General features: G+C 39.2%; 1 protein-coding gene across 19 annotated transcripts in view; it reads right to left on the reverse strand.

Annotated features, from left to right (window-relative positions):
* Positions 1 to 26,092, reverse strand: part of Snap91 (synaptosome associated protein 91) — a 114,726-nt gene that overhangs the window by 48,779 nt on the left and 39,855 nt on the right. For all 19 annotated transcript variants that reach the window (XM_076917492.1, XM_076917503.1, XM_076917501.1 and 16 more), the window contains exons 3-10: positions 24,299 to 24,441; positions 23,584 to 23,659; positions 22,792 to 22,894; positions 21,197 to 21,290; positions 19,565 to 19,676; positions 9,589 to 9,695; positions 6,126 to 6,167; positions 367 to 437 (exon numbers count right to left, since the gene is read on the reverse strand). In XM_076917492.1, coding sequence (XP_076773607.1) covers positions 367 to 437; positions 6,126 to 6,167; positions 9,589 to 9,695; positions 19,565 to 19,676; positions 21,197 to 21,290; positions 22,792 to 22,894; positions 23,584 to 23,659; positions 24,299 to 24,441 — 748 coding nt within the window. The remainder of the gene's footprint in view (positions 1 to 366; positions 438 to 6,125; positions 6,168 to 9,588; positions 9,696 to 19,564; positions 19,677 to 21,196; positions 21,291 to 22,791; positions 22,895 to 23,583; positions 23,660 to 24,298; positions 24,442 to 26,092) is intronic.

A 26,092-nucleotide genomic window follows, 5' to 3' on the forward strand; every position in this document is an offset into this window, starting at 1 on the left:
TCCCAAGGGTCCAGGTTAATTGACTCTATTGGTTTTCCTGTGGAGTTCCTATCTCCTTCAGGGCCCTTAGTCCTTTCCCCCACTCTTAAAGAGTAACTTCTGAAGACATATCTGTAAACCAGCAAGTCCACTCAACCTGCTGTGAACCATAGATCCTTCTGTGATGTTCCCTGCAGGCAGCTGGCCCATATAGGTCAGATGTCATATGCTAGAAGGTAGGGTAGAGGTTTCTGAGGGAACCCAGGAGACTGGCAGCTAAGCACACACTGCATCTGCCCTGGAGTAAGTTACCCCTGAGAAATCTCATTCTCATAAAGAACCACTTGGTGTTTTTCATCTGATTTACGGTATACAAGCAATGCGTACTTGTTTCCAGGTTTCTTTCCTTCTAAGGTATTTAGATGTTGTTCAAGGGTCTCCATAAGACTGCTGGGAGCCTACAATAAGAAATAAAAACAAATGTCTGTGTTGTTCTCTCTCAAACCAAGCACACTTAACATCACTGTAACCCTGTGTGGCAGAAGTTCATTTTAGTACCGTGACTGAGATGACTTCATCTTGTGTTCTTTGGCATTTAGATACTTAAATTCTGTGGCATCTCAGATAGGCCCATCTTAAATAGACTTACCTCCACTACCTACCCAATGATGTTACCACATGGTTTCAGTAAGGGTATTTCCTGCATCAGACAGGTGTCTACTAAGGACTAAGGTCAAGTTCTTTACTACTTCACACAGAACCACAGTAAAAAAGAAACAGGCACGTATTTGCACCCAATCCAAAACATATGTGCCTAAATATAAATTTGTAGAAATTTGAAAATACAGTAAAAATTTATTTATTCATGCCTGGTTGAAATATTAGGAAATAATTATCACCACAACTTAAAGAAGGGTTGAGTGGCAATAAGAAAGTCATCTTATTGCAGACGGGCAATTAAGATTTTCCAATTATTTAGTATTTAATTTATATGTAATGAAGTAACCAACCAACATAATAAAATTTTATATTATCAAATAGATTTGATATATTTTGATCCTTAAAAATTCAATGTTTTTATAAAATTTCAGGCAATAAAAATGGTATTCTATTGTACATTCAAAGGGGACATAGTGGTTTCTACGAATATTTGCCCAATCTATTCTTCAAGCAGTGGAAATTGAACTTGCTTTTTCTCTTAATGCAAACTAGACCTCAGGAGTACAGAGATTCAGAGAAAAGCAGTTAGTGCTGAAACATCTGCATGCATTTATAGGTACATTCAGGTATCTGTTTTTAAATGGGAAATTAAACTTGAAGGACTTTGCGCTAACCATGCTAACCATTAAAGTACAAACAAAATTACAAGAAATTCATATAATTCTATATTTATCCACACTTAACAAAATTAACTCGGGTGCTTATTAGAGTTTTAAAATTTTTGGACATTTGGGTATTTATTTAATATTAATTTTCATTTTTATAATAGACTCAAACGTTCAACATTTATGTGATTATTATAATTACATAATTATAAATGTGAATTAAGTATAAAATTGCAACTATGTATAAAAATCACTAAATGTATAAACATATTGACTTGATTCAAATTTCTGAAGTAGGATAGCAACAGACTCCTCTGTTAGCTCCCTGTGTAATCCACCTCAGAGAGAAAACACTGTCATGCTATCTAGTATGTTTAGAAAATGATGCAACTTAGAATGTCAAATGCAGCTCAGGTGAAGACAGCAAACTCTGGCTGAAAATAAACTTACTAAGTTTCAAAAAATGAATTTTAAGGTAATTAACTGAAATTTTGTTCTGTACATTAGATTATGTATTTCAAAGAAATATCACCAGATAAAAATGCATTGTAACTTTAAACAGAAAATGTAACTGACTTAAACCTTCATAAATTTTTATCTGATAACTTCTTGGTCATTCTTCTCATGTCACACGCGTGTGTGTGTGTATGTGTGTTGTGGATGACGGTGAAGGCAGCTAAAGAGGCATGAGAACAGATGTGCATTGATTTCATATAAATTATGGTGGGAAACACATATCAAGTCATGGAGTCTCTCTTTAGTCATAAGACCCATGTTCTCTACATGTCAAATGCACTACAAATAATATATTTTTTTTTTTTTTTTTTTTTTTTTTGCTGAGCTCAAATAAAAGCTCAAGAAGCACAAACACAATTTATAATAAAAATGTAGAAGGAAGCATGAGACTGCAAAGGCTCACAGGACTAGCAGTGTCTGGCCTGTCAATGCTGAAATTAAAATAAAACATCAGGAAGATTGCTTGTGACTCCATTCTTCCTGGGACATTTCTGTTCCTCACAATCTTTTTGGAGACAAGATCTTACTATGTAGCCCTGGCTGGCCTCAATCTCACAGAGATCCACCTGTCTCTGCCTCTTCCGTACTGGGACTGAAGAGTGCCACCATGCCTGGTGGGCCATTCTTTAATAACTGAAAAACTAGACACTGCAGTAGAGATGACATGAGCTGAAAAAGTAACCTGTCAAGGGGATGACTTTCTCCAGAGGAGTTACTGAGCAACACCCTATATATAATTCAGTTGAGCCTTTTATTCTAGGGGATTTTTAAAACTGCCTTAACATTTATAGTTTTCATAAGGACATGTGCAGTTCTAAGAGAGGCATCCTTTGATAGGACTGTCCAGGAGCACACAATGCATGCCCTCTTCACTGTTGGTGGTACAGTGACACCTGAACTTCAAAGCAGGCACTTGCAGAATACCTCTGCTGGGGCGAGAGAAACTTAAGAGGAAAATGGCCGTGTGGATAAGGTCAATCAGATGGATGCACTGCACTGGTCGAAAGAACAGGTGACAGATAATAATAAATGTGTCACAGAATCATCACTGATATAATCTTTAAAATAAGCAGCTTTCAGGTCAGGCAAAACTCTGACCAGCAAAACCTAAGAGCTTTTCATAAATGGAGTTTAAAATCTGGAACCCACACATTCCAAACAGGAAATACTCTTATGAGAGTTACATTTTGAAATAAATTCATAGCTTATGGTGATACCCAGAATAACGAAAAAAAAATGCACCCATCTATCATTTAAATCAAGTTTTAAAAAAATACAATGGTAATTCAGAGTTTGGATTAGATCTCAGAAAACACTCCTAGTGCTGAGAAGAAATGTTTCAGCTGGGATCATATTCTCTTACTCCTCAAAACAGTGCTTTAAATATCATCTGAAAATGTCACTGATCTTCACAAATCATTTATGTGGTTTCACTATATGCACAGGTGTCGTCTATGGTCCACACTCTCAGGCGGAGATGTGTGCTAAATTCCTATGTTCATTTAATTTTCTGTAATAGAAATTTTAACCCTTAGAAATTTTATTCTAAGTTCAATAGGAGTTCCTTCTGGTCACCATCATTTTTAAAATTAATTAATTAATTAATTTTGCAAAGGAAAAATTGGTTTTCTCCAACGAAGTCTCACTGGTATATTAACCACACACTCAGCAGTAAATGGACAACACAACTCAAAGGTATTTTTGTAAATTTTTTTTGTCTCATGTTTTGGCATTTTTTTTTTTAAATCTTATTGGTCTTTTTTTTTTTTTATTTTGGTTTCTGATTTTATGTTTCAATGGGTTTTTTTGGTGTTTGTTTTGTATGCTTTTTTCTTCTGGTTTTGTTTGTTTTCTAAAGACAGAAAGAAAGAAGGTGTGAGATTTAGGTGGGAGGGGAGGTAGGGATTGTCTAGGGGGAGTTAGGGAAGGAGAAACCATGACCAGACTATATAGTATGAAAAAATTTATTTTCAATAAAAAAGAAAACATAATGAGTGAGTTTGTTCATGAGTACAGTACACACAGAAGACAGATGATGTTGGTGTTGGATCCCTTGGGGTGGGAGCTGCAGGCCCTTATGAGCTGTTTGACTTGGATCAAACCTAGGCCTTTTGCAAGAGCAGCCAGCACTCTTAACCCTGAGCTATCTCTCCAGCCCCCATTTAATTCTTTTCAGACAGACATTTTTGTTCATTTCTGTGGTAGATGGAGTGCCATAGAAGCCATGTTGAAGCCTGGCAGAGAGCAGACCTTCGTTAATGGGTCCATACAACCTTGTACTGCAGATTCACCCCTAGATTAATCCTGATTTAATCCTCTCTGAAGGACTAAACTTCAGAAGTCTTACATTCCTGCTGAAGCCTGACTGTACTGTGAGAGGACTAGGGGTTCCTAAGTCCCTAGCTCAGTGAGAGACTCCCCTCAGCCTCGAGAAAGGAGCTCTAATTAAGGAGAGTTTAGGGAGCTGGTGTCTCACAGTCACAGAGAAAACATGTAGCTCACAACCACAAAGAAAACATAATCAAGCTACCAATTAAGGCATTCCAGAAGCATGCCATAGTCTTATATTGGAATTTAAATGCATATAGAATTTAGTTAGAGGAGTTTTTATGGGGTGGTAATTTAAAAATAAATACTAATATTGAAGTTTTATGCTGGTCTTTAGCTCACAAGAAAAACAGGATAGAATGTTTGGGATTTTAATGACTATCATAGAACAGCTTTCTACTAGGCTTCCCAAGTCCTGGCACATAAGTGTACATCATTAAATACGTCTATAGACTTCTTGAGCAATGACATAAGCTGCAATGAATATTATGGCATCATTAAAAATGAAACCCAAGTATGTGCCCCTTCCTTCGATGATCTGCTATCATTTTCAAAACTGAAAACCAACAAGGTATTTATATGGTCCTTTGACTCTCTCCTAAGTCTAGACTGCTCAAAGGGAGACAAGTGAAGGCCTGTTCTTACCTGCCAGGCTCCCCTGAACTAAATAGTTGGTTTGTATTTATCCCACAGAGAGGCTTGTCTATAGTATAAAAGAAAATTGACTGTTTCTAAAAGTTACTCATTGAGCTAAATATGTAATATCCCTTTAAAAACATGTATTATATATTTGGAACACTTAGAAAAAAATGTAGTGTAGTTATAGATGAAAAAACATCCATTTTCTTATGATGTTACAAAGATAAATTTACCTCAACAAAGAGATTTTGAAATAATATTTTTTGCATATTTAACAGTTACCCATTCTAAAAAACACCAACATCTTATTCGGGTATATACTTCAATAGATAATACTAAACTGAGTAGAGATATTTTTAACTAATATTTTACCTATGAGAGGTGTCTGTCTCCCCCTAAACTAAAGAATACACTGCTATCATGTTCCAAATTATTCAATAAATTTTACTTGTATGAATTCTTGATATTTTATATTTTAGTAATATAAAAAGAGAAAGCCTTTACCATCAACTTTCCTCCTAATTTTTAGTAATATTTACATATTATTTCAAGTATAAAAATATTTTAAAAAATTACAAAGATGGAAAATTAATAATATACAATATGCATTATTTAAGTGTAAGAGAACAGCTCTGCAACCTCTGGCCATCCCCTCAGTGCTGCTTCTAGTAAAAGGACATGTGTGAGACTGAAATTTGCCATCAAGGGATGTTTAAAACCCACCAGTTCCTGTCAATCAATCATACTGAAGACCATTCATAACTCAGTGTTTTGTGACTGTCTTCCTTCTCGGGAGCTGTGTGCCTGACGTGGCTCATGAGTGATTAAATGACAGCTCTCACTGTCATTTAAACATGGGGCCCAGAAACACCACCCCTTGACCACCTCCACATAAACACATGGAGGTGGAGAGGATGCAAAACCTTGTCACCAGGGTTTCTCCCTTCTGTGGGTGTCCTTCAGACAGGGCACAGGCAGAGAATAGGGAGAGCGGACAGAATGCTCGTGTGCTCTGATGACTGGACGTAGCTCCTCAGACCCCAAGCCCGGTCACAGACATGTTCACAGTTCTCACTGCTTCAAGCTCAACAACGAAGCAATGAGCCCAGTTAGAATGGTCAGCTGCCATTAAAGAAGTTACAGCTTAAGGCCAGTGAAATCTTCTTTTATATCCAGAAACATAATAATTAGAAAAAGAATAAGTCAGGTTGAATAATGCTTTTAGAAAATTGGTTGGCTTAAACTCAAGATCTATGAAATGTCTACAAAGTATGCCTACTTGTGGCAATCTGTTCATTATCAATGTGTTGTCTACTAATCGGCCCTTGAGACACTTACCTGCGTGAGGTCAGGAATGTCGCCTTTATCAATGCCAACTTGCTGTGGAGAAAGAAAAAAACAAAATCACTACTGGGTTTTTATGACTTCTTTGGCATTTAATATAAGATCACTCATAGGATTTGTTAAAACTACAGCTTATTCATGGTGCAAAGCAACTATTAATCTGCATATCCATACCTTACTTTAAGCATATGCTCTTTATGTAATTTCCCATTCATCATCATAAGGTAATGATCTCATTATATTATAGTTAGTTATAGCAAGTGTATAGAATTTTACTAGAATATAAAAATAAATGAAAACACTATGAAGAACACATTTTAAATGTACTCTTATATTCAATAGAGGCTAAGAAATTATGAAACCATTCAAACAAAATTTAAATGATTCTACCCACTGATTCCTTGGGAAATGGCTATTTATCTTTTGTTCAGGGTATAGCAACTATTTCCTCTTTTACAGGCAGAACCACTTTGCCAGTTTCTTACACCTTCTAGAGCAGGGGTCTCAACCTGTGGGTCACAACCCCTTTGGGGTTACATATCAGATATTCTGCATATCAGATATTTACATTATGATTTATAACAGTAGCAGAATTACAGTTTTGAGGTAGCAACAAAGTAATTTTATGGTCGGGGGACACTACAACATGAGGAACCGTATTAAAGGGTCACAGCGTTCGGAAAGTTGAAAGCCACTGCTCTAAAGTTTATATAAAACCAAGGAAATCTGAAATATAAGTATTTCATTTTCTTCCACCAATAACAGCAATATCTAGACTTAATTTTTCTTTCTTTTTTTAATAAAAACATTTCATCCCAATTAATTCCCAAATTAAAACACCAAACAGCTGGTTTTAGAAAGCTACTCTAACCAGTTCTTGCCGGATCCCAATCAAAACATCTCGGAGAACCTGTATACAGTCAGAACGGCCATTCCGAAGCAGTGGAGCCAAGCTTATGGCATTACACGTACACTGTCAATTTGTATTCACGTATCCACCACACACTCATACACACCACAATGATGACTGGCTTCATATCCTCTTTCATGACTTGTGGGTCCCTCTGCCTGCATTCTGTCCTCCTCAGTCACCTAATGTTACCTTCTCACAGTCTCCCTTCCAGTGTTACATGACACTCCTACTTAACAACTGTTTACGCATTACACATGTATATACGACGTAGGCTGGATTCTCACAGGAAGAGGACCCGTGCCTCTGTTCTGTTTACTTTGTGTCACCTCCCATAATATTGTATTCTCCAAGTGTGTCTACTTTCCTGAGATTTCATGATTAATTTTTTTCTATTTTTATATTTTGTATAAATTTAATTTTTCATTCAACAGGATAGCTTAAGGGTATGTCCATGTTAGCATAGAGAATAGCCTACCTTTTAAAAAACACTGTGTAGAACTTCCTTGTCTTATAATTTGTTTAACGCATTATTTATTAACAAATATTAAAGTTGCTTTTGATTTTTAGAATACTAAAACATTTAGTATAACTTTATAATTTATCTATAATTTACATGGTAATTCATTTATTAACGAAATTGAGGCTCAAAACAATTAAGTAGATTAAAGAACCTAAGATATTCTTCATGTAGCTCCTGCAGGAAGTCTAGGGACTTACATAGAAACTGTCTGATCACTCAGTATGCTGGACCGCTCACTAATGCTTTGTAATAGATAATACAACTGCTTAGTTTATTGCTTAGCTTCTGTTGTATCAAAACTCTAAGAAACAGCCTCATACAAATCACACTGTGCTCTGTCACTGAGATACACTCTCAGCCACGATGCATGTTTAACATGACATTCTGAAAGCCTGCCCTAGACTCGTTAGGAAAATGGTTCTAACTGGAGATTAACCATTAAGTAGGAACCCATAGGATGCATGAATGCCGTCTGTGACAAAACTGAAGCCCATAGGATGCATGAATGCCGTCTGTGACAAAACTGAAGCCCATAGGATGCATGAATGCCGTCTGTGACAAAACTGAAGCCCATAGGATGCATGAATGCCGTCTGTGACAAAACTGAGTTCTGAACATTTACTAAAGATTTTTTTGTATTGACTGATCATAACCAAACTATTATTTTACACTACCTTTGATATGTTCAATGATAAAAGTCATTATGTAAATATGAAAGAGAACTATATAAATATGGTTGAAGTTATCCCATTGAACTTTAAATGCTTATTCTAGTATTTTGTTTCATAAATTAGTTTTCATTCTATAAAGAGTCTTATAAATGTTCACAAAGCACTTCTATTATTCAGTGACTTAAAGAAAGACTCTTGGAAGGACACCTGCTCTGTGTGTCTCTTCTTCACTGGCATGAATTTGACTTGTCTCAACATGAAGTATGAGGAGACTCAAACAAACTTATGTAAAACAACCAAGCCTCTGTGTCAGCAAGCCTTTCTCCTAAAGCTGTTGGGGCCAGCTTTGCTTGGTGGTCAGAGAAGTGTGTGTACACTGCACACTGCCCAGTTCCTGCCTCCTCTAGACCAACAAGTGGGGAGTTGGGATGCACCTGCCCAGGAGGTAATGGGGCAGCAAAGCAACCATCTGCTCAGAGTGCCTGCACATAACTCATCTTTCACAGAAAAACTTGAGCAATGATTTTTACTAGATTATACTAGTAACTGTAGCTAAACCAAGGGATAAAGTCATACAAAACATAAACAATAAACCCATGTAGCAGAAAAATTCAAGCAATTATATCCTTCTAGTAATAAAGAAGCACAGACAGTCCATGTCCCATGTCCAAGCATCATAGGCTTCACTATGGAGTCTTGAGCCTCTTACTCTGCACCCGGCTCTAACACTCAGTCAGTCCACATGTGAGATAAGGACCCACTGGCCATCCCACCAGAGGTATAGTAACGTCATTGCTTCTAGTACCAGCATGAGTCAAGTACTGAATTCCATAAGAGACAAAAAGCTCCAATTTACAGATCATCTCAAGAATGCCAACTGTGTTTTGCAGTTGTTATGGTTAAGTGTAATAAACACCCTTAAGAAATGTATAATCCTTATAAAATAATTTATGCTTTAGCTTTTTAATTATATTTAAGTCATCGACAGGGTAAGGGAGATGAGGATTCATGATTTATATCTTATAAACAATGAATACATGTTTTTAAAGGTAAATGTAAGGTTCAAAAGCAAAACTTTCTTACAATAGAACAACAACAACAAAACAGTCATTAGGTGGGACAGGGCACTGGGCCAACTTGTAGAACAGCAGTATAACCTATGAACATTTTATCTGAGTGCATCTGACGGGGAGGCAGGAGTGTGGAGCACTGCTCTGACAGGTTGGGAGAAGTGACTGTAAGATTTCCTCTCATGCTAACACATCCTGGACATGTGATAGATGTCCTGTCAGACCAGACATTATGCTGCACACTCGTTCTGGTTGCCTTAGCCACAAAGCTTGGACCACTTACCTCCGCGACCTTGAGAAATTCGGATACTCGAGTCATCCTAGTTAGAAATCGTTTGTAAATTTCTAGCGCGTCTTTGCACTGACCTTTCTTCATCTCGAAAAATTTTTCTAGAAGAGATAAGGGACAAGCAGTTTGAAGAATTCTGTTTTACTCTAGGCATCTCTTACAGCCAGCACCTCAAGCTTAGGGCCTGAATTAAAGCATAGGCAGGAAAATGCTAAAGTGGCCTCTCAACAGAGGGACTCCGAGTAGCTGGAGAAAGACGCATGGCTCATCTGTCTCACTTGAAGCGATTTCAGCAACAAAGGAACTCAGCCGGAAGTATACAGGAACCATTCTAGCACATTCAAGTCATGACGCCCATGCCTCAGTACTTACTTTAAAACTTGTTCTTAATAACAACCATAACTCAAAAGCTATGGCTGCATGCCACAGTGTCCACACTCTTTTCTTTCTTTCCTCTCTCCTGACCTTCTTACCCACCCCCTCTCTCTTGGATGCAGGAGACTGAAACCATGCTGAGCTCTACAAAGGGTTACATTCCAGCCATAGGGTCATTATTTTCTTCCTAGGTCACATAAAGCAATAATCAGTACATTATAAACCCAGCATGTTTACGTCTTTCAGAACTGAAGAGTTCTTTTTAATTTCTACTCATATAAGTTGATGCTTAGACTGGTCATAAATTATCTATCAAATATTACGGCATGTTTTTTTGAAAGATAAAGTGGGGGCTCTTATAGTCTTTCGCTCACCAAACACTTCATGGGTTTCTGCTGTGTGAGCCTAGTCTTTTTCTCGGCATTACTGAGAGACAGCATGATCTTGTTGTTCTCTTGTTGCCCTTCCCAAGAATTCAGTCATAAGGTATTCTGTTTATGACAACGTGCTTTTTCATATATGTTTTAAAAACAGAAACAACCAATGCTTTCTCAGAGGGTTTGACAGCCATTTGTCAACTCATTCTGTCAGTCATTATCTGCTGACTCTGCAAATCACCATTTGCAGTCCTCGGTAAAGGACTGTCTACAGAAGAGACAGAGAAACTAATATCTCAGCTTCTGCTCTAGAAATGTGCCTCTTTAAATTTGCATATGGTAAGTCATGCCCCGTCTATACTCTCTCACATGGGAATTCTTCATGTCTCTCAACTTATAATTTTATTACCTCACATGTATTTTTAATTTTCTTAAGAAAAGTTTGAAAATACATAATCAGAAGAACTAATTACCAGGGGCAACTGCTCATTACCGTCTGTTAACAGCCTGTGGTGATTTTACTTTTTATACAGATCTCCCCTGTAGGGCATTTAAGTCAAGTTAAAGGATCAAGGAAACACACACATGCTGTTTTCCTCATGCCAAGATTTAGCGAGATGAGAACCTTTCTTCACATTATTTTTAAAAGGTCAGCTGGCAAGTTGACCATGCTCTGGTAAGTGGTCCCTACCCTGCTCACAGTCATGTAAGCAAGCCTAGTTAACCTCAGCGGGCCATAAAAAATAGATATAAAAGTAGGAGACAATGTGTTGTGAAGAAGGTCTCCATGGGGCAGGGGGAGCATAAGATAAAAATACATGATATGCAAGTATGAAATTGCCAGAGAATACATTAAGAATGTTTTCAAAGGTCATCTCTGAAGAGCCTTTCTTATCTACCCTAGTCTGTTTTCTAATGCTCCTGAAAGCATCACGCTCTTACAATGGATCACAACCTGTGGTGCTATAAGAAAATGAAAAACTAGGATTTATTTTGAAAAAAAAATTATACTTCTTCCTGTCTTCCCTTTACTGTTCAGACCATGCTGTTCCAATTTCTTAAATTACTTTTCTTCAACATCATCTAAGTTATTTCTTTCTACAGATCTTCAGAAGCAACAGGAGAAAAACAAATCAAACTGAGAAATATCAATTTTCCCTTTGAACTAATACATCAACAGTTGAGCAATTTTCGTTATCTCTTCTATATTTTTCTTTTCTTTTTTTCACGGTAAGCCAGGGTTCAATAACAAAAGGCCTTCAATCACTCTCTCTCCAGGCTATAATCTCATAGCTGTTTCTGACAGTGAAATAGCAATGACACAGAAGGCAACACACAGTGTCTTACTGAGGCAGCAAATTACAAGGCTCCTTCATCCCCTGGAGTCAAAAAAAAGGGTCCAGATTAAGTCCCATTTCTATGGACCTCTTTTCTTTCCTACTAAAGACAACATGTTACTTTTGAGTATCTGAAATGATCAAATTTGACATCTGTAAAACTGTGATACAATGTTTCAGCACTGACTTCCAAATCCTGAGAGAGATTTCCACGTGGACTGTATCTAGGTCCTTAGTAAGCAAGATATCTCACTTGGATGTCTCAGTTTCACTGTGACAATCAAACAACTGTAAGTTTTGTAGCATCTGCCCTGCCTAGATGATGATGATGATGATGATGACGACAACGATGATGATCTCACTTTGACACAAACCTTAATTAAGAAAATGACCCTACAAAATCAGACTGAATAAGATGAGGCTGTAGGCAAACCTATAGGGTATTTTCTTAACTAGTGACTGAAGGGGAAGGGCTCAGTACAGTATGGGTGGTACCACCTCTGGGCTGGGGGGGGCTTGGGGTCTGTAAGTAAGCAGGCCGAGGAAGCCAGAAGTGTCAAGCCAGTAAGCAGCACCCTTCCAAGGAATCTGCACCCATCAGCTCCAGCTTTCAGGTTCCTGGCTTGTTTGAGTTCTTGCCCTGACTGTCCTTGAGAATAAACTGTGATACTGAAGTGTAAGTGTAACAAATCTTTTCCTCTTCAACTTGCTTTTGGTCATGGTGTTTCATCACAGCAATAGAAACCTGGACTAAGCTAGCACTTAGTTTGTGCTATCTAATTGTGTTTATTCACAAAGTACGCGGTCAGCAAGTCCTTGATTCCGACTTACACACATTTCCGTAAGTCTTACTCCTATAAGCAAAATACATACTTGCCTCAAAAACAGTCAGGGTCCCTGTCTTGTGTGCCTACCTGCTAGCTAGACAATGCTAATAAAGGCTTCACTGGAAAACTAAGGGCAGGAGAAATATGGTTGGACCGATTCTCCAAAGTCCTTAATACGAAAACGTTTAATGTCTGTGGTTCTATAATCTCCCCCCCCCCTTTTTATTCAGTCAGTAAGCTAACATTTTCAAATTAAAAATTAAAATTGCTCAAAGAGCTATTATTTTAATCTAAACAGAAACTATCCTCTCGATACCAACTATGTATGAAATCAACATAATGCAGAGTAAAGTAGACTATCAGCTTAGCAGCCGTCAGGCCAGTGGTGGCAAGAATCACATGGCTGGACTTGCCTGATTGCTAAGTGAATGGCGGGCACCAAATCCATGGCTCTTGATGGCGAAGTGGGAATAAAGCTAAGCGGAAGAGGATGAGAAAGAAGCAACAAGACGTCATTGCTGCCCGGCTGCAGAGCCCAGGAAAATGAGCTACAAAGGGGGTGGGGGATTGTGTGTTGAAAAGACCAAAGGCACAAGAAAAAAAAAAAAAAGAGATTCAGGGCAACAAGCTGAAGAATTCAGTTTCAGAGACTGTGTAGGCCAGGAAAGAACATAGTATCTGAGTATCTGGATTTGCACAGCCACAAACAGTAAGATTTGCAATGCTAATATTCATAAGAACAGTCAGAACTGAAGGAATCCATTTGTGGCTTATCTAATAGAGACAGTGGCCTGAAGTAAGCCGTAGGAAAAAGCTCAAGGAAGAGTAAGGGTGACCCGCAGAAAAGTAATAGGAAAATCTGTCTGATAACATCCCTCACCTGAAATGAAAATTCATTTCGTTTTCAACTTCATATTTAGGGCAGGAATCTGCCAGAGAAGGCAAATATCTCCCCACTCCCCCAGAGCAATGCATTTGATGTGAGTGACTGGCTCCACCCACCAGCCTCAGCTCAGCACAGCAACTAGAGCTAGAAGGTAACCCTGAGGCAGAGGCTGTCTTCCTTGGCCTTTCTGCTACTGCTCAGTCTATTGCTTCTGACAGGCAGAAGCCAAAGCATCGGGAGATTACTTGCCTGAAGCATCCTGCTACCCACTGCCCAGCTTCCTGGATTTAGAGGCACAATGATTAAAGTAACAGCCACGTGATCCTTAATCCTGGATTATAGCTTCAAGTGTCCATTTCCCAGCTTTCCTGGTGCTGCCAAGAAGCTGGGCCTCTAAGGCAGCTTCTTCTTTGTAAAGAAACCTCAACTGGCAGCCTGGAAGAAGCAGGTCCTGCAAACATAGGAGCTTAATTCCAGGAGGAGACAAAGCCCAGAGCCAGTTTCTAGAGGCTTCAGGCACCTATAGAAGTACCTAACTTCCTCTACTAGAGTCCCTTCTAGTTAGAAATGTGAAGGAGTTTCTCTTTTCTTTTTTTTCTTTCTGTCTGTTCTGAAGACATACTTTTTGGTACCTGACTAGACTCCAAGAAGTAGACTGTCACACAGTGAACCTGGGATCAGGTATATACCTGGTAGCCATCTCTGCCCACAGAAAGCCAGGATCCTCATAGACTGAGTTAAGCTTCCTTTGCTTTTCTAGAATGAAGCTTATCAAGCTATGGTCTAGTCTGCCTCAGTAGGAACAAGGCCAATAAAACAACAGAGCAAGTGGCTGCCCATGCTACCACTGAGGAACTTAAGAAAGAAGGGAGACACAATGTTTCACATTTGGCTTGAGGCAAAGTTAAACTGTGGCACTCTGAGACTGTTCTGTGTCAAAATAAGATTTTCCTCACACACAGTTGTCCCTCGGCTTCTACCACCCACACTCCCTGCCAGCTGCTTCCTGACCCAAAGTGAGACTTAGAATCCAGTAATTCTAATGTATCAAGGGTAAGATAGCAACATCTGAGGAAGGCAGGAGCCGCCTGCTCAGACAGAAGAACAGCTTCCAGCTAGGGGCCCTTATTTTGCTTGAACCTCCAGAGACCCCTCTTTCCAGCTGTCTTTCTACAGGGATGCTATGACATCACAGAGAATATAGTGAGGCTGTATGTAGAAGTTCCTCACTTATTCTGTAGCTAAGCAATTTACAAGATTAGTCAGGCTGATTTCCAGCTCCGGCACCCTGTGCCTAAGATTGTTTTGGGGATAAAGCTTTTTGGGAGACAGACATGTACACAGTCTGACTCAGGAGGGAGACTGCATGCCAAAAGATCAAGATCTCACAAATTTTAGTGGACTGGACATCTGACAGATAAAAAATAAGATACCAGATTTAGTTATAACTACCCCAAAACACACTTTATTAGAAGTATTGCGTGAGTGACTTATTAATTCTAAAAATGTATTCATGCTTTATGTTGGAGAGATGGTTCAGTTGTTAAGAGCATTTGTTCCTCTTTGGAGGACCTGGGTTTAATTCCCAGTATCCACATGGTGGCTCACACCTCTCTGTAAGTCCAGTTCTAGGGAATCAATGCTCTCTTCTGACTTTGTGGGCATGTACACGATGCACAGACACACATGCAGGCAAAATAACCATACACATAGAGCTTTAGGAAGCACATTGGTCTGAAATACAAATCTAACTGGGTACCCTGTTACCTCATCCCATCCTCCTACCCCTGTTTCATGAACCATCAAATGACACCTAAATGCTAACAAATGGACAATTGTAATGGAATCTAAAGCTGCTGGGCAGGAAAGAAAGAACAGTAAATTAGATCTGCAATATGATCAACAATTTATCAACTTAGGTAAACATGCCAAAGGCTGGGGTTTTAAGTGTGAGCATCCAGGTGGGGCTCTAATACAGAGGTTACCAAAACGAACTACTTGGGTTACCAGGAATGCATCTCTAAAGAGCTTACTGAGAATGCAAATTCTCAGATCCCATCTCAGACCTATAGAATCAGGAACTGTTGAGTTCTAGTGAGGATTCCATACATTCTCGAGCAAAGCCCTTAAACTCTACTAAAGGTACTTATCCTGGTTGTCAGCACAGTGACCACTACAGAATAAACAGGCACAGCTGGGAGGGGGGCCTAGACAGTAAACTACATACATGAGCACTTAACACAGAAACCTAGAACTAGTTTTTGGAACATTTTGGCAAAAATGAATGATTAATGTAGGGATTATCCTCTAGAACTAGTTTTTGGAACATTTTGGCAAAAATGAATGTATAATGTAGAAATTGTCCTCATTCTTCTTGCCATCAGGCATAAATGCTCCGTACTCAGGTTCCGTGTGAATGCTGTGTTAGTTACAGTTTGCCAGCCTATGATGTCTCGCATCACCCAATGTTCACAGTTGGTGTTCCTGGTGACTCTGGTATCTATGAATTCACTGTTCAGGTGTCACACAACTGCCATGCTGTCCTCAATCCCCTGTGCTCTGCCTTTTCATTCCACTCCCTGCTAATCAGCAGTGACCTCTTGACTGAGTCCTTAGTTTAATTTTCTAGATTGACACACAATTAGAATCAGAGACAGTGCATTGTTTTCAGAGTGGCTGGTTGTTTTGATTTTTATCACCTGAAGGATGTCACAATAGGTGGCTGTTTTCATATGCGTATTTCACATCTGCATGCCTTTGTTGTAAGGTGTCTTTTTAAAATCCGTGGTTCAATTTTTGTTTAACTGAGGCTGTGTAGCACTTTTCTTCGAAATAAAACTGACTTGGAGGGAAGTTCCTTAAGATGCAGGATGTTTGAACAGATGGGAGAACATTCCATTGTACTGGAAGCTCATTAAGCTGGGGAAGTAAGCAACTAAAGAACTTCAGGAAGTCCCTGAGACTGAGCAGATTCACTCTCCCCAGCATACATCAGCAGTAAGAACTGCTGAGAGACACTCAAACAAGCTGATCTGCCCAGAAGGAGCAGAGACCAACTGAGCTACTGGGAATATACAATCTTCATCCTGTTGAGCTGCCTGCGGGCTACAGAGTGTTCTCAAGGTTTACAGATTTCATAACTGTTAGCCACGCTGGGGTGGGCTTTGGTGATGTTGCTGTTTTCGAATCAGTTTTGCTACTAAATCTTATTGGCGTACCAAGCTGGACCTTGGCAATATCTATACTTTGGTCTGTCACTGGTTCTCTATCGGGGTATTTTTAATTTGTATTTGTATGTGTGTATGCCCACAGAGGCCAGAAGAGGCTGTTAAGACTCCCTGAAGCTGGATTTATAGGTGGCTATGAACTACCTGCAGGGCTAGGGACAAACCCAGTCCTCTGCAATGATAGCAAAGGCTCTTCACCCGAGGCATTTATTTCACCAGTCCTATGAAGGATAATTTCCAAGAATTCAGGATTCAAGGGTGCTGAGAGTCTTTCTCAACATTTTGCATACTTCACTCTTGTCCCTCCTTGTCTGCCTAGCTTCTGAGAAGATTTTACATATAATTCTTATTTTTGCTTCGTTACAGGTATGTGATTTTTCCCTCTCTTGATTCTTTCAACATCCCCCCCCCCCCGCCATTTTTTTAGTTTCTAGAGTTCAAAAATTATAGGCCTGTATATAAAAAAAATATAGGCCCTGTAGTTTGGGGGACATTCATCAGAGGTGTTGTCTCTGAGCTTCAGGAATACATGTTTTGGTACCAGACACCAATTTGGTAAAGTATGTTTCTTCACTAGCTTAAATTTTTAGCCTCATTTTATCAGATTTAAGTGATCAGGGTGAAAGCCAACTGTAAACTGAGGGGCAGCTGTGCTTCCCCATTCCAGAACACACGGGGAACCTACTTGAGCTCCTAAAAGCAAAATGCATGTGTGGCCTTGCCACAGCTCTCATGCTTGCCTGTAGTCTGCCTCCAGCAGTGTGTCAGTCAGGTCTTCCTACCTCTGCCCCAGTTCCCACAGTAGTCTTCAGTTCTGAGTGATCACCAGGTTAGCCAGGATTTACTGTGTATGGTTGGCTTCTCCAGCTGCAGCAGCAGAGGTTTGTCTTGTGCCTAACCTCTCTTGTGACTCCAACGAGAGTTAGTTTTCCAGTCTTCTCAGTTCTTTACATGTTAGACCAATGGCGAGTTCTAAACTCTTTACACGGTCTAGTGAATGTACAGAATGACCTGTGGGTACTTCCCTTGGTTCCTAAAAATGGATATACCTTGACACTAGCAAGGGCGCCATAATTTGATGAACCCTGTGCAGACACAGGAATAGCAATTCTACTTCAACTCCAGGTAACCTGAATATTTTATTTGTGGAAATAAAGTTTTAGAGGCTTAACAATGGTTACTATAAGATTAATCAAGCAATAAAGCCTACTCACAGAGACTCAAACATGTCCTCTTTCACCAGAGGAGAATTAGCACAATTCTTGGCATTTGGGAGGTGGCTACTGAGGTACAGATGTATTTATTTCTATCTCAGAGACCATCAGGAGTCGGCTGTCAGCAAGCAGAGGTGGCATTTACAACCATTGTCTCATCTTAAGAACATCAACCTGTGTGGTACCACAATCCCATAGGACACTGCTCTGGTGACATCAGGTTGATGGTTCTTACTGGGCAGGAACTTCAGGCATCAGGCATGTCTTGGTAAGAGACATAACTGGCAAAGGGGGGAGGCAGAATCCATGAAAGTTCCCGGATATGCCACCTTAATAAGGTTTCTGAATCTCCAAAGGTCTGGGTAGTTTACAGAATGCTTTATGTCAAATGTACATATTGCAGGTGGAGTTCCTTGTAACTAAGACATTGTTCAGAGTCTGCCAAGCTGCCTTGATTTTTCAGGAGACACACTGAACACATGAGCATGCTGCCGCATGAAGAACGTCCTGCATGGTGATAGCAAAGAACAGAGCTCAGGCCACAGAAAGTTCTATAACTGCTCCAAACTTAGGCCACCAGAGCCTTGGTTCCAGCAGAATCTCAAGGTACTTAAGGAGTGTGCAATTGATTTACATGTTGTGAAATCCCTCTATCATGCTCCAGCATGGGCCATGGTGATAACAGAGACTTGTCTTCTTCAGATTACAGTGATGCCCTTTAAGGGAGTTGTTGTTGCCTTACATCTAGAGACCAAGATCCTGACCAAAGAGAATGAAGTGGTCCTCAGACACAGAGTGGGCACTATATGATCAATCAAGCTGTAAAGCTGGACAAACATGAGGATATTCAAGCAAGACATGAATAAGCAGACAAGTTGTATGAACACAGAGTGATTTCCAGAGTCTCTCATGCACAGTCATGAGTCACTTATCCTTTAAATCCTATCTTGTGGCCTTTAGGAAATTCTTCATGACCAGCTAACAAAAGAAGAAAATTGCAGTTTGGTACTAGCTGGAAGTAACATAGTGAATAATAACTCTGCAAAGGAGTGGCCTGAATAGAAAAATGAAACTTTCATAGTAGGCCAAGCCTTTTGTGGTATACTGCCCACCTTTCTTCTTGTAGCAAGACTTAGGGGAGACCACCAAGTCATGGGTAGCAACTGGGTTGGATGATAGGGACTTAGCAAAACTAACCTGAAATATTAATTACAAGGAGTTAGGGATAGACCTAGAGGAAGGAAGTGGACGGACCTTTCAAATTAGATAAATATCACCAGCCAGTTTTTCCCATATGTGAATCCAGAGACACACCCTACCAACAAGCTGCTAGTTACGAGGAGAAGATGCTACAGGAGGATCAATGAAGTCAGAGTGGAGACTGAACAGGCGGAGCAGCCCTGGATTCCTACTTGAGCTGGTGCCCGCCACCAGTCCTAGTCTTTACTACTGTGGGGCAGGTCCTTTTATGAGGGAGGAGATCATCAGTCTGCCTACCTTGTACTAGATGTCTACCCTAGATATGTATTCATCCTGTGGCCATCTCGCGCAGCCAGCACTGCCATCAGGAGTCCCCCGGTATCACGAATCTCACACAAACCTGCCTCTGCTGAGGCACTCACTTTGGTGCTCAAGAAACTAGACAACAGATTCATCCCTGCAGATGATGAATTTGTCAGCTTATCACCACCCAGTCAGCCCAAATGGGTCACAGCAGTGCCACTTACCAAGTAAGTTAATGACGCCGTCATTGTAGCAAGCAAACAGTTTGATAAGATCTTTGAAAAGAAGCATAAATGCAGCGTTTATGACACCATTTGTTAGTTCATTTGGATGCACCTAGAAAAACGAGCATTTAACTTTAGCTGCACATCAAGTTAGTATTTTTCTCAAGTCATAATAAAATACCCCAAACGACCACTAAGAAATTCACTAGTATTCTAAAAATGTTGGGTAACTTCTATTAAGCATAGCAATACCAAAGGACTGGTTGAAAATGCTTCAGTTATTTAAGCTAGAACCCTTTGCAAGGAAGAGGAAAGCTAAAAATAGATAAATAAAAAGAAAGAAAAAAAATGAAGATTAGATGTCCAATACAGAGCTTACAGTAAAATCTGTCAAAACCAGTGTGACGGCTTGCAGTTTCTACTTAAAATTTCACAAGAGTGAGTTGTTACAAGAAGGGCTCAATTATAGTCTAAGCCATAGAATCTTAACAAAGACTTTAAGCTAGGAGTATTTGAAGAAAGTGTTTTAGACAACTATCAGATTACAGAGGAGCTGACAATGAGAGCTCAGAACTTTCCTACACGTCAAAATATTTTTTTTTTCATGAGTCAGGTCCTCTTAAATGTTATTTTTGAGTTAATTACACATTTACAAGCAGTTGTAAGAAGTAAAAGAGGTAGATTCCACATGGCACTGACCTAGTTTCTCCCAAATGTAATGGAAGAGCTCACAGCACTCTAGTTAATTATGTCACAGCCAGGATACTGTATGACAAAATCAACAGACTGCATTCAGAGTTCCCCAGGTTTACTAGTATATGCTTTGGTTCTATCTAGTTCTGAACAACTTTGTCACACATATGCATTGATGTATATATCATCACAACCAATTCAGGTTATAACTATAACTTTATCACACATAAGCATTGATGTATCTATCAACACAACCAATTCAGGTTATGTTTTTTAAAAATTATTCTTTATGTGTATGACTATTTTGCCTTCACATATGTCTGTCTGTGCACCCCTTGTGTGCTTGGTGCATATGGAAGTCAGATTAGGGCATCTGATCCCTGGGAACTGGAGCTGGTTGGGCACTGCCATGTGGGTGTGGTAAATCAAACTCAGTTCTCCACAAAAGCAGCTGCTTTCTTAAGCACTGAGCCATCTCTCCAATCCCAGCAGGTATGCTTTTTAACAAACAAATAATACTTACTGACTCTACCAAAAAAACTTGTTATCAGTGATAATGCACAATCACTCCCAGGTGGACAGTGTCACTTAGGTAGTCCATGTCAGATGGTTTCTCATCAGAAAGCATGGTTATTTAGCTGCCTGAGGAACATCTTGTGCATAACTTCATCTTATAAGCACACCAAGCCATCATTTTACTCAGAATAGAAGGCTCCAGAATGCTGTGCTCACCTTTCTCTGGCTGTAGGAAACAGTTTGTAAACTTTGGAACACTCTGGGGGCCTAAAAAACTGAGTGAAATGTTCCTGTAATTCATCTACACAAAGGCCTTCTAGAGATGGCCCTTCGGCAATGGCTAACTGACCGGCAGCCCTTTCGAAGGAAAGACAAGGGTCAAATTATGCGAGCAACAAACATTTCACTATACGGGCTACGTACATCAAACTCCAGCAGTGCGTCGATCTGCCCCTGCAGGATTGGCATGCTCTTCAGGAGCTTTTCAGGGACCATCGTCCTCATCACCCCGTCAGCCCTGCAACACCACAGACAGACAGAAGTACACATCCTTGTGAGCACTGGAAATACAGGGCCATGTCTCTGTTCTCAGATGCACTCCTCATTTTCCTTGTCTATCCCCTGAGATCACGGTCAGGCATGTAGAGGTTGTAGCTATGTTACAACCTACATACCAATGGGTCTCAACCTGTAGGTTTAAAGACCCTTTCATACAGATTGCCTATCAGGTACCCTGCAACCAGATATTTAGACTATGATTGTTTTAATATGTTTATTTATTTTTGAATGATTTATTTTTATTTTATAGGCATAGGTGTTTTGTTTACATGTCTAACTTTATTGCAGTGTTGGTTCCCCTGGAACTGGAGTTACAGACAGTTGTGAGCTGCTGTGGTTGCTGGGAATCGAACCTGGACCTCTGGAAGAGCAGCCAGCGAGTGCTCTTAACTGCTGAGCCATCTCTCCAGCCCCCTACATTATGATTCTTAACAGCAGAAAAGTTAGTTATGAAGTAGTAATGAAAACATTTTTATGGTTGGGGTCACCACAACATGAGGGACTGTATTAAAGAGTCACAGCATTAGGAAGGTTGAGAACCACTGTCTTCAATGCTGAGCCATCTCTCCAGCCCCTCTATAGAGTCTTAAAATAAAATAATACCCCTTTACAACACTTTACCATTACTTTCAGTTACAAACAGACTGAGATCTGCATGTGCTTCTGGCTGAACATTTTGGCCCAGATTAAAGCATTTATTCAGAGGTAAATAAATGACACCTGTGTATTAAAATTCATTTTCTGCTTCATTGAGACTTCCTTCAACAGTAAGTAATGTTTATTTATTTATTTATTTATTTATTTATTTATTATATGCAAGTACACTGTAGCTGTCTTCAGACACACCATAAGAGGGCATCGGATCTCATTAGAGATGGTTGTGAGCCACCATGTGGTTGCTGGGATTTGAACTCATGACCTCCGGAAGAGCAAGTCAGTGCTCTTAACCGCTGAGCCATCTCACCTGCGCCCAATAGTAAGTAATGTTGTAAGTAAGTAAATAGTAAGTAATGTTGATCATTAAATTATGATACACATATTTCCTAGGAAAGTATTGCTCTCAACACTAAATCACCACATACACAGTTTTCACTTCAATTAAAATTCCTATAAATGTTTTCATTAACACCACTACACCCCGAAATGAATCTTGTCAATTCTTCCCTTAAGTTATTTAAAGATATTTACATTAAGGATATTGAATCAGTTTTAACAAATAAAATTTTGCACCACATAATTTCTGGGCAGCCAGTCAGATTGTTATGCATGAACACACTTCAGTACTGCATGCTTCAGGGTAGCTTCTGTCATCCTGACTTCCTAAGCTGTCTCTTCAGGTGAATGTGGACTGGGCCAGCCACGATCAATGCTAGCTGGCATATAAGCTTAGATAAATAAATCATGTATGCCTAGAGGATTTGCTGTGGTAAAGTAAATAAGGAAAAGAGTACGAGCCATACCCTTTCTTCACTCTGGCAAAGTCAAATGCCATCTGTCTGTAAGAAAAAGCCTTCTCATTCAGGTATCTACTGTAACGCCGTATGAACGTAGACATATCATAACCTGGGGAGCGGGAGAGGAGACAGAGTCATGAACACAATGCTTTCCATTGTAGTTCTCATACAAGTAATTATTCTATAGCTCTTCAAAACAGACAAGGATTGTCACGGTTGCCTCTAAGAAGGAGCTCAACATGTTGCAGCAAGCCTCATGACCACCCTACTTACAAGCCAAGATTCTTCCTTATGGGGCGCTCTGGCCATTCAATACGGTGATTACACTATCCAGCATGGATAGTGTATTTGTATTTACTGTTACACACAACAGCCTGTTTCAAATGTAACACACGCAAGCCATCTGATAGGGTCTATCTAGCTTTACATGTATGCAACAGTAAGCAAATACAACAAATGAGCCAGAAGTAATGGTCCAAGCTGCATTAACCTAGAAACATTTCTTCACGAGAGGAATCTTTCTGTTAGATTTGGCTGATGACTTTTATGCCCTCATCTTCTGAATCTTTATAAACAAACTGTGAGATGGATGAAGTCAAGGTTCCCTTTTTAAAGTGAACACTCCAAGAGACAAAATAAAATTAATGTATATATAATATTAATATATGATCAATTGTGCACAATTAAATAGTTAATTTAATAGTTGCTTTCCCATTACTTGCTCAAATAACCAGTGGAATGCTCAGTAACAGTGACGTGGGATTAACTAACACCCACTCCCAGATTTGCTCTTCTCACCGTGGGATCCGCTCTTATCTAGAAAGTTGCTGAGGTTGAACAGCGTATTTCTAGAGGCCAAATACTGAATAAATCTCTGAAAAACAAAAATTAAGAGTTAAAGCACACCATACCTTTAAACAATTGATGATGTTAAGGCAGTGTTTTAGTCATTTAACTTTACAATTTCTATTGTGTTTGCTCACTTAGCTAGGAAGTGTCCTATGCTGCCGACTTTCTCTAAGAAAGAAGTTTCTTTTAAAACTCCAGAGAAACACTCATCAAGTCACAATTAAAAATTTTGAACTTTTACTTCTGCATATGCCAGCAACACTGAAAATTCAATAGGCTTCACTAGGAATTTTGTATAAAAGAAGTAATTTAATTTTATTAATATTTTTCACAAGTAAATATTCCATTAAAGCAATCTTCACTCACAGTTACAAAACATTACTTCCTGTGGAAAAACAGTCTCCCTGATCCTTTCTCTTAACATTTTTACCCACTAATACATTCACATAGAATATACATTTAAATGTGGCTATATCACTGAGACAAAGTCCAAATCAAAATACATTTAAAGATAGCAAAATCCAAGGTTGAAATTATACTCAAGATACTTGTGAAACACGTATTTCTTCTTTTCTTCCTCATTAGTGAAAATTCACGGGTCTTAAATTACCAACATGTTCTGCTACCCCAAGCTCTACCAATAAACAGTTGTGTATTTGGTTACCTCATTTCCATGCACCATGAGATGGTGTGTAGTCACTAAAGCTTTAAATACCACCACCCAGCTGCTGTTCGTCGCCCGCTCAAAGAGGGTGTCGGCCATCTGAGGAATATTGACATTGGTCTCGTTGGTAGCCTGGATCAAATCTATAAAAAGAGAAGATATCAAGTAACTACTATATATAAAATTCACCTCAAACTTTAAACATTTAAGCTCATTACTAAAGCATGACTTCAAAACTAAATAGACAAGAGTTAATTGAAAAATATTATATTGCAGCATTCTTACATATATATGTATTTTAACCAATGTATTTATTTATTCTTGTACTTTTTTTTTCAGTTGAATTCTCTTCTGATTAAACCAGTATTTGTATTTCTAATTAACCAGTATTTGTACTGGTTAATTTTTGTCAACTTGACACAAACTCAGGTCATCTGGGATGAGAAAACCTCAGTGGAGAAAATGTTTCCATGAGCTTGGAGACTGGCCTGTAGGAAAGTCTTGCAGAGAATTTTTTTGATTAATGACTGATGTGGGAGGACCCAGCCCACTGTGGGCAGCACCATCCCTAGCCAGGTGGTTCTAGGTTGTGTAAGAAAACCAACTGAGCAAGTAAGGAAGTGAGTGAGCATCACTCTCCGATAGCCTCTGATTCAGCTTCTGAATCCAGGCTCCTGCCTGGAGTTCATGCTTTGACTTCCTTTTATGGTGGACTCTTTAACCTGTAAGATGAAATAAACTCTTGCTTCCCTAAGTTGCTTTTGGTCATGGTGTTTTATCACAGCAATGCAAAGCAAACTAGGAAAATTTCTTTGTCTTTTCTATTTTCAACTTGCTGATACAGATGCCACTGTTTTTTAAAATGATGAAGACACTAGGTTAGTTAAGTCACTCTAAGCACAGTGTCTAAAATATACAGATACTAATCTAATACATTGCTTGCAGGAAAAACCAAAAATGTATTTTTGCAACATAGTATCTAAAAGTACACTTCACTTGCATCTTAATTTTAAAGTGTACTAACAAATAGGCTGCCATGTGCTGAGCAGAAACACACACAGCTAAAGAGCAAAGGATCTGTGTATATTCATCTACTATCTTCATTCGCCTCTCAGAGAATACCATGCAGTGTTTGGTTATCATCTAGCCTTGGATAGTGAGATAGAAGTACTATGTAATATATTTCACTATCCATATCTTCACATTAATGCAACTCAAGGTGAGTTCAAATTTATTTATATATTTATATATTGGGGAACAGGGATATACAATGCTCAGAAAAAAACTTCTTAGTGCTGAAATGTAGCTGGGCCAGCCAAAGATCATGTCCTATCTCTGATATGTCTCCAAGACCCTGTTCTATCAGCAAATGAATAGATTTTGTGATAGGCATCTAGTTTCAAGTATAAGGTAGTCCCATGATACTATCTCAGATATAGCATAGTGATTTCTTTTTTTTCTTTTATTTTCAAAGAACTATTGATATGTTTGGATAAAGTATATTTCATATACATTTTGTTCAACAGGCATTTGTTGTGTGCAGTCCTTGGGGGAAGCACCATGCAGGAAACAGACCATTTCTACTCTTCAGTGGCTCCTGGTGTAGTAGGTTTGTATCTAATCTGAACAGCCCAACAGGAACAGAGGGCCTTCAGTTTTAATAGAGGGAAGCCTTAGGAGCTACACCTAGAAAGGACCAGGAAAGCTTTCTTGAAAGGATGAGAATTACAATAAAAAATATTGGGTGAAAAATATAATGACAGGCTAGGGATGATGGTTGGAGCTTCAAAAGGA

This window comes from Arvicanthis niloticus, chromosome 21 (assembly GCF_011762505.2).
Source record: "Arvicanthis niloticus isolate mArvNil1 chromosome 21, mArvNil1.pat.X, whole genome shotgun sequence".
Taxonomy (NCBI): domain Eukaryota; kingdom Metazoa; phylum Chordata; class Mammalia; order Rodentia; family Muridae; genus Arvicanthis; species Arvicanthis niloticus.